Genomic DNA, 13316 nt, shown 5'->3' with positions numbered 1-13316 from the left:
TCTTTATAGATTCTTCCATTTGTGAGCTGCATATTGTTTTTTTTATCAGTATTAAAGCCCAGCATTCTCTGTGCTTAGAATTTTCTGGTGAATGAGAATCCTCAGATGAGTCCACCAAAAAAAAGAAAAAACAAACTCACTGCCATCAAGTTAATTCCAACTCATAGTGACCACCATTGGGTTTCCGAGGCTGTAAATCTTTATGGAAGTAGATCACCCCATCTTCCTTACACAGAGAGGCTAGTGGGTTTGAACTCCCAACCTTGTGGTTAGCAGCCAAGTGCCTTATCCACTATAACACAATAACTCATCTGAAGGAGGCTATTTGAGTGCTAACCAGAAGGCTGGCAGTTCAAACTCATCAGCCACTCCTCAGAAGGAAGGGTGGACAATCTACTTCCATAGTGATATTGCCTCAGAAACCCAAGGAGGGGTCACTATGAGTCGGATCCGACTTGATGGCAGTGAGTTTGGTTTTGGTTTATATATACATGTATATATATGTGTGTGTGTGTGTATATATCCATATCTATATCTGTGTATATGTATGTATACACACACACACACACACATATATATACAATACATGTATATATATGTGTGTGTGTATATATATACACATAGACATATGTGTATGTATCCATCTATATGTGTGTGTCTATCTGTATATATGTGTGTATCTATCTGTATGTGTGTGTACTAGCTGCCATTGAGTCAGTATCATTAACATCTCTTCTTTTGAGTAAACCTGAGTTTATCTCAGTCTTCTACAAAATATTTTTTTGAATCAGTAAATGCAAGAAAAGGAAGCTCTGGTGTGACAATGGTTAAGGCCTTGGCTGCTAACAGAAAGGTCGGTGATTTGAACCTACCAGTGGCTTCTCAGGAGAGAATACCTGGCAATCTGTTCCTTTCAGGATTTCAGCCTTGGAAACCCTTGACTGGGGCCGTTCTTCTCTGTCCTATAGGGTTGCCATAAGTTGGAATTGAGTCGACAGCAAACAACAACAACCATGCAAGAAAAATATGCAATAAAATACCATTTATGTAATAATAATAAAAAATACTGTGTAATACAGTAGTAAATTATAAAAAAATAAGGGGAATGAGGGACACCAAATTTCAGTGGTGGTTCTCTCTTTGGGGAGGGGGCTGAAAGGGAGGTAAGAAGAGGGAAAGATCAAGAAGGGATATAAAGAAGACATTTAACTGGGTTTGCAATATTTTATTTCTTAAGTTTATTGGTAGCACATAATTTGTGTTATGGTATCTTTCTTATAAATATTGCAAAATAAAGTTTCAAACATTTAAGAAATTGAAAGCAATGAAAAGGCATCTGTCTGTACATGCACATGGTTTGAAATTAAAAAGGTCTTTAAGGGTAAATAGGAGCTCTGGTGGAGTAGTGCTTAAGGCATTTGGCTACTAACCAGAGGTCAGTGATAGAAACCCACCAGCTGCTCTGCAGAAGAAAGATGAGGCAGTCTGCTTCTGGAAAGATTTACAGCCTTGGAAACCCAATGGGGGTCACTGTGAGCTGGAATCAACTTGATGGCAGTGAGTTTGGTTGGTTCTGATGAAGGGTAAACTGGGAGCTTTGTTGGTGTAGTACCTAAGGCATTTGACTGCTAACCAGAAGGCTGGCAGTTCAAACCCACCAGCTACTCCTCAGAAGGAAGACTGGGCAATCTGGTTCTGTAGAGTTACTACCTTGAAAACCCAAAGAGGGGTCTCAATGAGTCAGGACCGACTGGATGGCAGTGAGTTTGGTTTTTTTTTGGTTTGGGAAAATAAGACTCTCCCACTCCTGTCTCCTACCATCCTGTTCCTATTGGTTTCTTACATATTCTCTCATTCTTGGATTCCCTCTGCCAGTTTTTCTATTTAGTTCTCTCTTATTAATTTGAAAGAGTGTTTTTCTATAATAGAAATTAACTGTGTTGCATTTATTAAATGTATTGCATTTATTTTCTCTCAGTGTATTGTCTTTTTACTCCATCTGCTATCTTTCTTGATGCAGACATTTTACGTTTTTATCTAACCAAGCATGTTCATCATTTTCTTTAGGGCATTTACTTTTGTGTCATGTTTAGAAAGACTTTCTCCACCCCCAAAATTTGAAAATATTGTGCCTATTTTTTTCATATTTTAGTTGTAGCTTTGCTTTGTACATTTACATCTTTAATCCATCTGGAATTTCCTTTTATGTATCATGTGAGGTATGAATCAGTATTAGCTTCCTGGGCCTGCTGTAACAAATGACCACAAACTGGTCACAGTTCTAGAGACACCAAGTTTGAAATCAAGGTGACAGCAGAGCCACACTCCCTCTGAAGGCTCTATGGGACACTGCACTCCTTGCTTCTTCCAGCTTCTGATGGTTTCAGGTACTTTTTGGCTTGTGACCACATGACCTTCTCTTGTCTATGTCTGTTCCTCTTCTGTCCCTTGTAAGGACATTTGTCCTTGGATTTGGGGCCCACTTGGACAATACAGGATGCTCTCATCTTGATATCCTTAATGATATGTGCAAAGACCCTTTTCCTAAATAAAGTCACATTTATATTCTCCAGGGGTTAGGATGTGGCCACATCTTTTTGGAGTCACTATTGAATCCACTCCTGGGTGGTACCAGTGGTTAGTGTGCACTTGATTGCTAACTGAATGGTTGGAAGTTTGAGTCCACTCAGAGGAACCTTAGAAGAAAGGGTGATCTACTTCCAAAAAAATCAGCCATTGAAAACCCTATGAAACAGTTCTACTCTGACACACATGGGGTCACCATAAGTTAGAATCAGCTCAGTGGCAACTGGTTTTTATTGAACCCACTGCAGTTTTGAACGTATCCCATTGTCTAAACAACATTCACCAATTTTCATTGTGTGCTGAGTTTTCACACATGGCTTCCCAGCCAGCTTTCTGACCCCTGATACCTCAGATTGTTCCGTTTATCTCTTTTCATCAGTACCATACTATTTTAAATACCATTATAATGAGTTTTGACATTTGGAAGTGCAAACTGTATTGGCTTTCCTTTTTCATTTCCTCTTCCACATTTCTGTCTGATAAACAGTTCTTCACAGTGTTCCAGCTGCTCTGGGATGACTCTTCTGCTTTGAGCTTTACAGTTTCTTTCCAGGCTCCCTTTGTGTTAGGTAGGGAGTGGGCTACTGTGGAAGCGGGAGAATTTTGCTATCAGATGGCCTGGATTTCAATCCCAACTCCACCACTTCACAGTCGTGTGACTCAGCCAAGCCACATAAGCTTTCAGCCGGTTTTGCGTAATGATAGCTAATGTGACCTGCAGAGCAGGGCTTTTGTAAAGAAAAGCAATGTGAAAAGCACCTTGTGTGGTGCCTGGTGCATACTAAGTGCTGTGCTAACTGTGAGTGTTATTTGCTCTTCATGGAGTGGCATCATCACTATGTTGGTGCTGGAGACGAGGGTGGGAGAAAGTCTTAAATATTTACTCCCCCAGTTTACTCTTAGGTACCTTTTGGTTTTTGAACCATGTCTATGAGTTGACTCTTCATGTTTTTAATTTTTAAAGTTTACTTTGTAGCCTGTGACAGCATTGACACCCTGCCTTCTTTCCTTTATCAGGTTGCATTTACCCGTGGGCTATCACGGTCGTGCCTCCTCCATCGTGATATCTGGCACCCCGATCCGAAGGCCCATGGGACAGATGAGCCCTGATGACTGTAAGTGGCCCCAAGATCCAGGTGCCACTGGGTGCCTGGCTCTCCGTGTCTACACAGTGGGCTCCATAGCCTGACATTCTTAACAGCCTCTTTTTCTGGTATCATTCCAGCTAAGCCTCCTGTATATGGTGCCTGCAAGCTCTTAGACATGGAGTTGGAAATGGTAAGCTGTGCTTCAGTATTTTATCGACGTGCTCTCTATAAAAGTGATGGTAGTGGAGCTCTCTGGGATGGTTGCTTTGAACAATGACCTGTTCCCCCATCCTCAGCAATTTAATATTGGCTCTGGGTGTCCCCTCCTGGCCATAGTGATGATCAGGCCCTATTGCCTTATATCTGAGCACACAGAGCCTCAGACCTGCAGCCATTCCAGGACTTCACTATTTTTAAATATTGAGATAGTTGTAAACTCACATGCAGTTGGAAGAAATAGTACAGAGAGATCCCAAATGCCCTTCACGCAGTCTCCCCCGGTGATAACGTCTTGCATAACCATAGTACAGTATCACCACCAGGATATTGACATGGATCTGGTTGGTTCCATCAGAACAGTTCCATTACCCTAAGGACCCAAGGATACCCATGCTGCATGGCTATACATTTTTAAGGACACTGAAATTTGGGTAGTCTCCAAAGTGAGGGGACCAAGAGAGTGAGGGGAAAGAAGAGCTGAATTGGAGGAGAGAGGACTCGGGGGAATGTGGACAGTGTCTCCAGGGTGCTGCCAGGCTGTCAGGGATGACTGATGGCAGAGCCAGGCCCTGGCGAAATGCAAGCAGGCAGACAGACATGGGGGACTTTCCCATTCCATAGCTAGCACATAGCATAGTTTTAGGAAGTTAGCATAGCTTTAGGAAGCTGAGAGTGTCTTCTCACTGCAGGTATAGGAAAAATGGCTATGGGGCAACCCACTAAGTATGGCTGTGGTACTAGGAATCCAGGGTTAAGTAGGAACCTTGCTGGAGACCCAGTCTGCTTTGCTGGAGTTCCATCTGTCCAGCCCTGCCTTGGGTTATTTTTGGGTTCTTTCCAGAGTTGAGAGAGAAGTGGGTGGACGCTGTCAAGTCGGCCCCAGTAGGGTAGCAGGTCCTTCCCAGCCAGCCCTCTGGCTCCTGCCTCTTTAGCACTGGCACCACCTGAGAAGCAGAGATTGTGTCCTACTGAGACACTCAAAGCCAGGTGCTAGAGAAGGCCAGGGCTCTGCAGGCAGATGCTTATCTTGTGCTGGTCCCTGTTGGGGGCCAAGCATGGAGGGGGGGTGTGAGTGGAGACAATGCAGCAAGTCAGAGTGTGAAGAACAGCGGGGGGCAGGGAGTACAGAGGATCTGGACTTGATGGTGGTAAGATTGCCCTGCCACAGTGCCCTTGGGTGTTTTTGTTTTAATCTTTATGAAGAATGTGCACTGTTTAAACACTGTCACAGAGCAAATAAAACTGACTCAGGTTTTGCAAATAGCATGGCTGGGCTTGTGTGCTTTTGGCAGTTTTGTCCCTTTCCTAATTTCCTCCCCCACTGATTTCTGCATATTCTGTTGGTTCATGGGCATTATGTTGACTCTTTAGAGAAAATGGGGTAAAGGGTTAGGGTGTAGGGTTGGAAGTCAGGAGGTGCAGGGTGTGCCCCCTTCAGGCTATCTGCTGCATTCAGGAGGCCGCTTTTTGATGGTCCATGACATGAAGACAAACCCTGGCATTTTCATTTTTCAGAACTGTATGTAGCTGTCAAATCTTAAAATACAGAGCGCATGTGGGGTGAAGGGGAAAAGAACAGAATGGTCCGGGAAGCTGCCCGTGGAATTCAGAGGCATGGGAGGAGGGGCCTCGAGTGGGCACTGCAGACCATTTCCCAGGGTGACCATGTGAGCATTCATGTGCAGTTCAGGACTTAGAAATGCAATGGGTTTGTAGTCCTGCCTGGCCCTGTGTGGCAGGCCTGGCCCTGTGTGGCAGGCCTAGCCCTGGCTGTGGTTTAAAAGTGCCAGAGGTTTGTTCTCCAGGAGATGAGTGGTCGGGGCTGCAGACCAGCCAGATTCTAATCAGCTTCCTCCATGACAGGCTTTCTTTGTAGGCCCTGGGAACAAACTCGGCGAGCCGATCCCTATTTCCAAGGCCCATGAGCACATTTTTGGAATGGTCCTCATGAACGACTGGAGTGGTAATGATGGGTGCTGGGAGTCCTGAGGTTGAGTTACCTGTATATGCTCTGCTCTCTGGCTGGGGACCAGGTTGAGGCTGGGTATTTGGGACACTGCTTCCCAGAAACCATGAATGGTTTCCTGTATCTGGTGTTGGTCAAAAGAGGCAGGTGGAACAGTGGCTGAGAGTATAGGCTTGGATATTGAATAGAAATCCCAGCTCTGACATCATGGGCCTGTTACTTAACCTCTCTGAGGAACAGTTTTCTCATAACAGTGACACAGCTGACTACATAGCTAATATTTATTGAGCACTTATTATATACTAAGGAGCGTTAGTTGCACAGAAGTTAAATACTTGGCTGCTAACCAAAAGGTTGGAGGTTCGAACCCACCAGCCGCTCCACAGGAGAAAGATGAGACAGTCTGCTTCTGTGAAGATTACAGCCTTGAAAACCCTAGGAGGGCATTCTCTTCTGTCCTACAGGGTCACTGTCAGTTTGAATTGACTCGTTGGCAATGGTTTTTTTTTGGTTATTATATACTAATCCTGTGCTAAGCATCTCACATGGACTATCTCATTGAATCCCTATGGGATACTGGTGACATTTTTATTCCCTTTTTACAGTGAGGAACTGAGGCACAGAAAGATTTGAGTTGCTGAGCTAAGATTTGAAGCTAAATAGCCAAGCTTCTGGGCCTGTATTCTCAGCCACTATGCCATGCTGTAATGAGAGCCGACTCCATGAGTCCCAGGAAATGTCTGTCTGTTTGTTCGTTTGAGAACGAGCTTCCAGTACCTTCATGGGGGATCACCTGACAGTCCTGGGTCATCCTTGTCTTTGCTGTAACCTGGCACAGTGACCTCAAAGGATCACTGTCCTTGGCATCAATGCTATTGCCTATAGTCCAGGGGCAGCCTATGTGTGGAGGGCTCTATTGGGTCTGCTCCTTGGTCGAGGGGAAGAGGAAGCCATGGGACAAGCCTGGAATCTGCCCTTCTCCTGCAGCTCGAGACATTCAGAAGTGGGAATATGTCCCTCTTGGGCCATTCCTCGGGAAGAGTTTTGGAACCACCATCTCTCCATGGGTGGTGCCCATGGACGCTCTTATGCCCTTTGCTGTGCCCAACCCAGTACAGGTAAGCACACCTTCTGTAGGACACCACCCCTAAACCCAGGCCCTACCACCCTGGGGCTGCTTGCCTGCTGCACAGATGCATTGGGAATACAGACCTGTAGGGAAGCTCTGTGCCCATGTCATGGCCACCATCAAATGCCCCCTGGAGCCTGGTTGCCATGACCTCCAGGCACCCATAAGCTCTCCCTGCCCCCTGCACAGTCCTTGGAGAAAACACAGAATTTTGTAACCTTTGGAGTTTTCTGAGTCCAGGGGAATCTGGTAAGTTGGCAGGAGAAGAGCTTCCTGCCAGTACCACAACATTGGATGATCTGGTCACCATCAAATTGTGTTCTGTGTGAATGGCGCCCCCTGGAGCCTGACTCATAGAATGAGACGTGGAGCTCAGCAGCAAGGGGGTCCAGGTTCCTGCAGCCTCCTGTGCCCAGCCTCACTGTTCAAGCTGCGTTTCACTGTCTCTCTTCTCTCTCAGCCAGTTAATTTCTAGCTGCAGTCAGTCAAAGCCACCACGTTAGCAGTCAAATTCACCTAGGACCTCCTGTCGCCAATGGCATGGCCTGTAACCCCCTTTAGCATGGACCTCCTTGCAGCCCGTCACTTCCTAGGCACTGTCCCTCCTTGGCATCTGGCATGTGACTTGTTGTGGATCTCCCATATCTCTGAGAGCCCTTGGAAGCACCCCGCACCCCTCCAACTCCATTTCTAAGTTGAGGGCATCCCAGGCCATACTTTCAGCATCTGCCCTGTTCCTTCCATAGCCTTCATTGACTGTCACCCCCATCTCATCAGCGCCCAGCTGATGTAAAGTCTACATTCCTCTGCATCTCTGGGCCCTGGAGTCTCTCATGTTTGCTGTGCTGAAACAAATGTGGAGTCTTTTTTTTTTTTTTTTTTTACTTTTATTATGGTGAAAACATACACACCAAGACATTCACCAGCATAACAAATTCCACATTTATAGCTCTGGGGCATTGATGACATTTTTCATGTAGTACCACCATTATGGCTATCTTTGCCAAAATATTCCACCATCATTAGCATAAATTCAATGCCCCACAAACAAAAGCTTCCCCTTTTCCTCTCCCTCCTACCTTCTGATAGCCACTAATAGTCTTTGGTTTCTATCTATATATCTGTATCTCTCTATCTCCATATCTCTGTCTAAATCTATCTCTCTTTTTTTTTTTTTAAAGTTTTATTGTGATTTGGGTGAAAGTTTACAGAGCAAATTCACTTTCCATACAGGAGTTTACATACACTCATGACATTGACATGACATGACAGTCTCATGACATTGACTGCAGTTTCCCCACAATGCAACAGCTCTCTTCCCACTTCCTCCCCATAGTTACCTTTTCCCTGTGTCCTTCCCTCCATGCACTCCTGCCTCCCAAGCTGTCTCTTTGTGCATACTAAGTCCTTCTATTCTCCCATGATTGATCTCTCCAAGGAGTGTATCTACCTAATGTAAATGTTCAGTTCATATGCCTGTCTTTTGTTTGGCTGGAAGCCACAGGAGTGGGTTCAATTCCAGACCTGAAGTGCAGCTAGGGGCCATAGTCTCAGTGGGTCCATCAGGCTCTATCAGACCAGAAAACCTGGTCCCCTCTTTTTTTTTTATGATTTTGAGTTTTGTTCCACATTGTTCTCCCATCCTATCTGGGATCTCCTACATAGATCTCCCTCTGAGTGGTTGACAGTGGAAGCCAGACATCATCTAGTTCTGGTCTCGTAGTCGTATTCTATCTGTCTATTTTTTTAACCTGTGTAGGAATTTTCCCTCCTCTCTGCTCCCATCCCTGGTAATCAACAAAGAATGTTTCCTTCTATATATAAACCTTTCCTTGACTTTTTACAGTAATGGACTCATATAATATTTGTCCTTCTGTGATTGACTTATTTCACTCCACATAATGTCCTCCAAGTTCATCCACATTATGTGGTCAAACATGGAATCTTTTTCTGCAAGCCATCTCCTCATGAGGTTCCTGCAGGGCTACCATTCCAGTCTCGTTGGTCCCTCCTTGATGGCTCCTGCCCTAACCTCTTCCTTCCCATCATTTTTAGTTACCAAGAGTTAGTTTCTCTTTCTCTGTCTTAGCACACTGTACTCACACCTTCCTTGATTGCTAGTAATCTGGTTCTCACCCCAGATTGCCTGGATCCCTGTAGATGCTTCCTGCCTGATTCAGCCCCTCCCATCTTCACCCCTTCCTCCAGGTCTACCCATACAGCGCATCACATTACCCTTGATGGAGATTTTGGGGTCCCTTCTGTCTTTATACCAAAAACCAAACCCACTGCCATCAAGTCAATTCTGACTCATAGCAACCCACATTGGGTTTCCGAGGCAGTAAATCTTTACAGAAGTAGATTGCCCGATCTTCTGTGGAATGGCTGGTGGATTTGAACTGTCAGCCTTCTGTTTAGCAGTCAAATGCCTTAGGCATTACGCCACCAGAGCTCCTTGGCTTTATACTGGCCTTTCCCAAATACTGGTCACTGTATCCAATCTTCACCATTCTTGCCACTTCTGGCAAGTAATAACTATTACTTATTTAATGTTTCTCTTTAAAACAGCTCTCATTTTAACACTTAAATAATGTATTTTTAAAAGGAACCTTATGTGCTTCCCAGCATCACTAACCATCAGAGTTAAAATGATCATAAAAAGAAACACAAAAGTATTAAAATCACCAAAAGTGATTCCCTGTGCTACTGCTTGTTCAGGGACCACACTTTAGGAAAGCACTGCGTTTGGTAGAAGTATGGACTTTCTGGCCCAGCCTTTTCAGCTTGACTCCAGCACCAGAGATGGACCTGCCTCTGCTTGCTGCCCCTGCTCTCTGCCTTCCAGGAGGCCTTTCCTACACAAGCCTTGTCTCATTCCTCCCCTTGGCTTTCCTACCACCTGGCTCCCCTGGCTCTCCCCTCCCCTGGCTTTCTGGGGCATCTCTGATTTGACTCCTATGACCTTTGACCTGCTGATGACCCTCTCTCAGCTTCTTTTCTGGAAGCCTGGCACACACATCACCCCTGCTCCCCACCATGCAAGGACACTGTGCTGGTATCCACATTCTGTGTGCCTGGTGAGCCCCTCTACTGAAGGCCCCACTGACCCTGCCCACCAGTGACCCTCTGTACTGTGTTCTGCCCTTCCAGGACCCCAAGCCCCTGCCATATCTCTGCCATGACCAGCCCTACACGTTTGACATCAACCTGTCTGTCAGCCTGAAAGGTACTGTCATGGGGCTGGAGGGTGTGCCCAGGGCTTCAAGGGGTATGTGTGCCAAATGCCATTGACCACATGGCTTCTCAGCTTCACCAGAGGGGGCAGTGTCTGCTACATCCCTGGAGACATGTGTGGCTCTTGGAAAGGAAAAGGGAGGGAGAAAAAACACCTTCATGTTCCATGGGAGCAAACCTGGGCCCATAGGACACTTACCTCATATCACTGAGCTCTAAATGTCAGGACCAGGCAGCATTGAGTACAATCTAGTCCTCCACCATCCTCCAGTATCTGTCCTCCAGTATCCCCTCCCTGGCCTCTGCTCACACACCTCAGTGGCTCTCATCCCCAGAGGAACACTGTATCCAGTACCTGTTTGGAAACCTGTCCTTGAGGCCTGGCCATGTCCTCTGGGGTCACACAGAGCAACATCCTGGCCCCTCGCAGAGGGGACCATGTCCCCTGAGCCTCTCAGCCCTGCTGCATGAATAGGCCAGTGGAATGGTAGTGATAAAGGCCCTGACTACACAATCCAGGGCTTGGGTTCGAATTCTGGCTCTACCCTTTCCTTCCCAGATATAGGACTTTGGGCAGGTTACTAAACCTGCCTGTACCCTCATGGTCATGTATTAAAAATAGCAAAATCATTATTTTGCAATTGGCTTCATGTGTTAGTTGTGAGGGTTGAGCAGTTCCAGGGGTGTGGCCCTTCATAGAAGTAGCTCCTGGCTGGAGGCCAGTTCCAGATGTGTCCTCCACCAGAAGCACAAGCCACCTCTCACATGGTGGATGCTCCTTGGAGGAAAGAAAGGGCTATTAGCAGCCTACTAGCTGCTGTAGTGCCCTCTGGGAAACTATGCTGGTCCTATGCTTTCATGTTTCAGATCAGGAAACTGAGGCACAGAAAGGGAAAGGGGTTCATCCACAGTCACTTAGCTGGTTATTGGCAAGGCTGGGACTAAAACCAAGTGTTACAGGTTCTAGATTAGACATCCCCTTCTCCACACCTGCCTCCCTGGAGTCCATTTCTGTCTTATTTTCATCCTGGGTATTTCTTTCTGCCTGCTGGAACCCAACCCATCGGGGTGTGCACTGCCGGGAAGGGACAAGATAGATTATCCAGAGGGTGTGATGTACCGTGGTGTAGAAAGACCTGGGAGAAAGAGGGCTGAATACAGGGTTTGTTTCCAAGACCCTCTCCCTATCCAGCCTGGAGTCTTCAGTTTGGACATTCCCAGTTGGGGTCTTGGTGAAGGAGTCTGGCCAGGGAGAAAGGCAGATTTTGACAGTGGAAGACCTTTCTGACTATTAGTACTGTTCAGGGAGCTCTGATGGCATAGTGCCTAAAGCATTTGACTGCTAACCAGAAGGCTGATGGTTCAAACCCACCAGCTACTCCTTGGAAGGAAGACTGGACAATCTACTTTTGTAGAGATACCACCTTGGAATGGTACCTCCTACATGCTTGGCACCTGACATGTGTTGTTGTTGTTAGGTGCCATCAAGTAGGCTCTGACTCATAGCATCCGAGTGTACAACAGAGCAAAACCCTGGTTGGTCCTGTGCTATCCTCACAATCTTGGCATGTAGTAGGTGTTCAGTAACTATTGTTGAGCTCCGTCATTGGAGAAGGAATTTGGCATTGTAAAGATGCCCCAAGCTGTCTAAAAAGCTCCTGGGGAGATGGAAGATGATCCTCAGTCAAAGATAACAAATAGGTTTCAACTTGCATACCACCTCCAGTTGATGAGTGGCTGCCAGGAGCATTGTGTTAAGAATAATTCTGAGGTTACACATCTGGATTCAGGTGGATTAAGTTAATGCTCTTTTCCATGCAAATGGAAGAAAAATGGTAGCTTGTGTCTACTTCTGTAGTGATACCACCTTGGAAACCCAAGGAGGGATCGCTATGAGTTGGATCTGACTAGACAGCAGTGAGTTGGTTTTTTTTTTTTTTGGGGGGGTGGTTTGTGTGTAAAAGCCATCCCTGGACTAGATCACCTTTGTGGAAGCCTTGCAGTTCTCATATTTTAATGAGCTTAGTTGAAGTAGCCAACCTTCCTTGGTACTCTTGCTTCCTGGACTCTAAGTAGAATTAATGTTGGACAATAGAATGCTCAAACCACAGAGCAGTTCACATGAGAAGGCTTCCCACCCCTAATCAGAGTTAAGTCTTTTCATCCATGTTGTTTCTCTTTTCTACAGGAGAAGGAATGAGTCAGGCAGCTACGATATGCAAGTCTAATTTTAAGGTAAGCTTTGAAGCTGGAAATGGCTTGGAAGTGATGGAAAGAGGAGGCACTTACTGTCTGGCAGTGGCAGGAGAATAGTGCCCATTTGAGATTACAGTAAAAGGACAGCACCTGGGCTTGGAGCTTCTACATCCCTGTTCCTTTCTAAAAGAGGCAATGAATCCCAGATGGAGGATGCATGGATGTGGCCATGATTTTCTTGGGGAACGATAGCTGTTTCTGTCGGCTGGATAGACTGCATTTTTCTGATGACTGAAGCAAAGTACCTTGTCATTTGTTGTTGGTAATTTAAATATCCCCTGAATCCATGCATTTTATTTTCTTTAGTCTCCCTCCTAATTTAGAATTATTCAGAGGCTAGATTGATCAGAGTGACTTATAATTTTTTTTTATTATGGTAAAATATATATAACAAAAAATTTGTCATTTTAACCAGTTTTGAGTATATAATTCAGACATTAATTACATTCACCATGTTGTACTTGCATCACCACTATTCATTTCCAAATGTTTTCATCTCCCTAAACAGAAACTCAGTACCCCTTAAGCATTAACTTCCTGTTTCTCCCCCACCCCGCCAGCCTCTGGTACAAAAAAAACCAAGCCACTGCCCTTGAGTTGTTCCGACTCATAGCAACCCTGTAGGACAGAGTAGAACTGCCTTCATGTGGTTTCCAAGACTATGACTCTTTCTTTTTTTTTTATTAGGATTTGGGTGAAGATTTACAGAGTAAATTCACTTTTCATACAGCAGTTCACATATACTTTGTCTCATGTCACTGACCAAAATTTACAATGCAGCAGCTCCCCTCCCACTTCCTCCCCATAGTTACCTCCTCCCAGTGTCCATCCCTTCATA

At 45.5% G+C, this 13316-nt stretch overlaps 1 protein-coding gene across 1 annotated transcript in view; it reads left to right on the top strand.

Moving 5' to 3' along the window:
- Positions 1–13316, top strand: part of FAH (fumarylacetoacetate hydrolase) — a 61789-nt gene that overhangs the window by 17666 nt on the left and 30807 nt on the right. The window contains exons 6-11 of the mRNA XM_007951813.2: positions 3604–3701; positions 3812–3864; positions 5757–5856; positions 6847–6977; positions 10139–10214; positions 12411–12457. Of these exons, the coding sequence (XP_007950004.1) occupies positions 3604–3701; positions 3812–3864; positions 5757–5856; positions 6847–6977; positions 10139–10214; positions 12411–12457 (505 nt within the window). The remainder of the gene's footprint in view (positions 1–3603; positions 3702–3811; positions 3865–5756; positions 5857–6846; positions 6978–10138; positions 10215–12410; positions 12458–13316) is intronic.

This window comes from Orycteropus afer, unplaced genomic scaffold, assembly GCF_000298275.1.
Source record: "Orycteropus afer afer isolate SDZICR_OR568_19922 unplaced genomic scaffold, OryAfe1.0 scaffold00313, whole genome shotgun sequence".
NCBI lineage: Eukaryota > Metazoa > Chordata > Mammalia > Tubulidentata > Orycteropodidae > Orycteropus > Orycteropus afer.
This window is presented reverse-complemented; position numbering and strand designations above follow the sequence as displayed.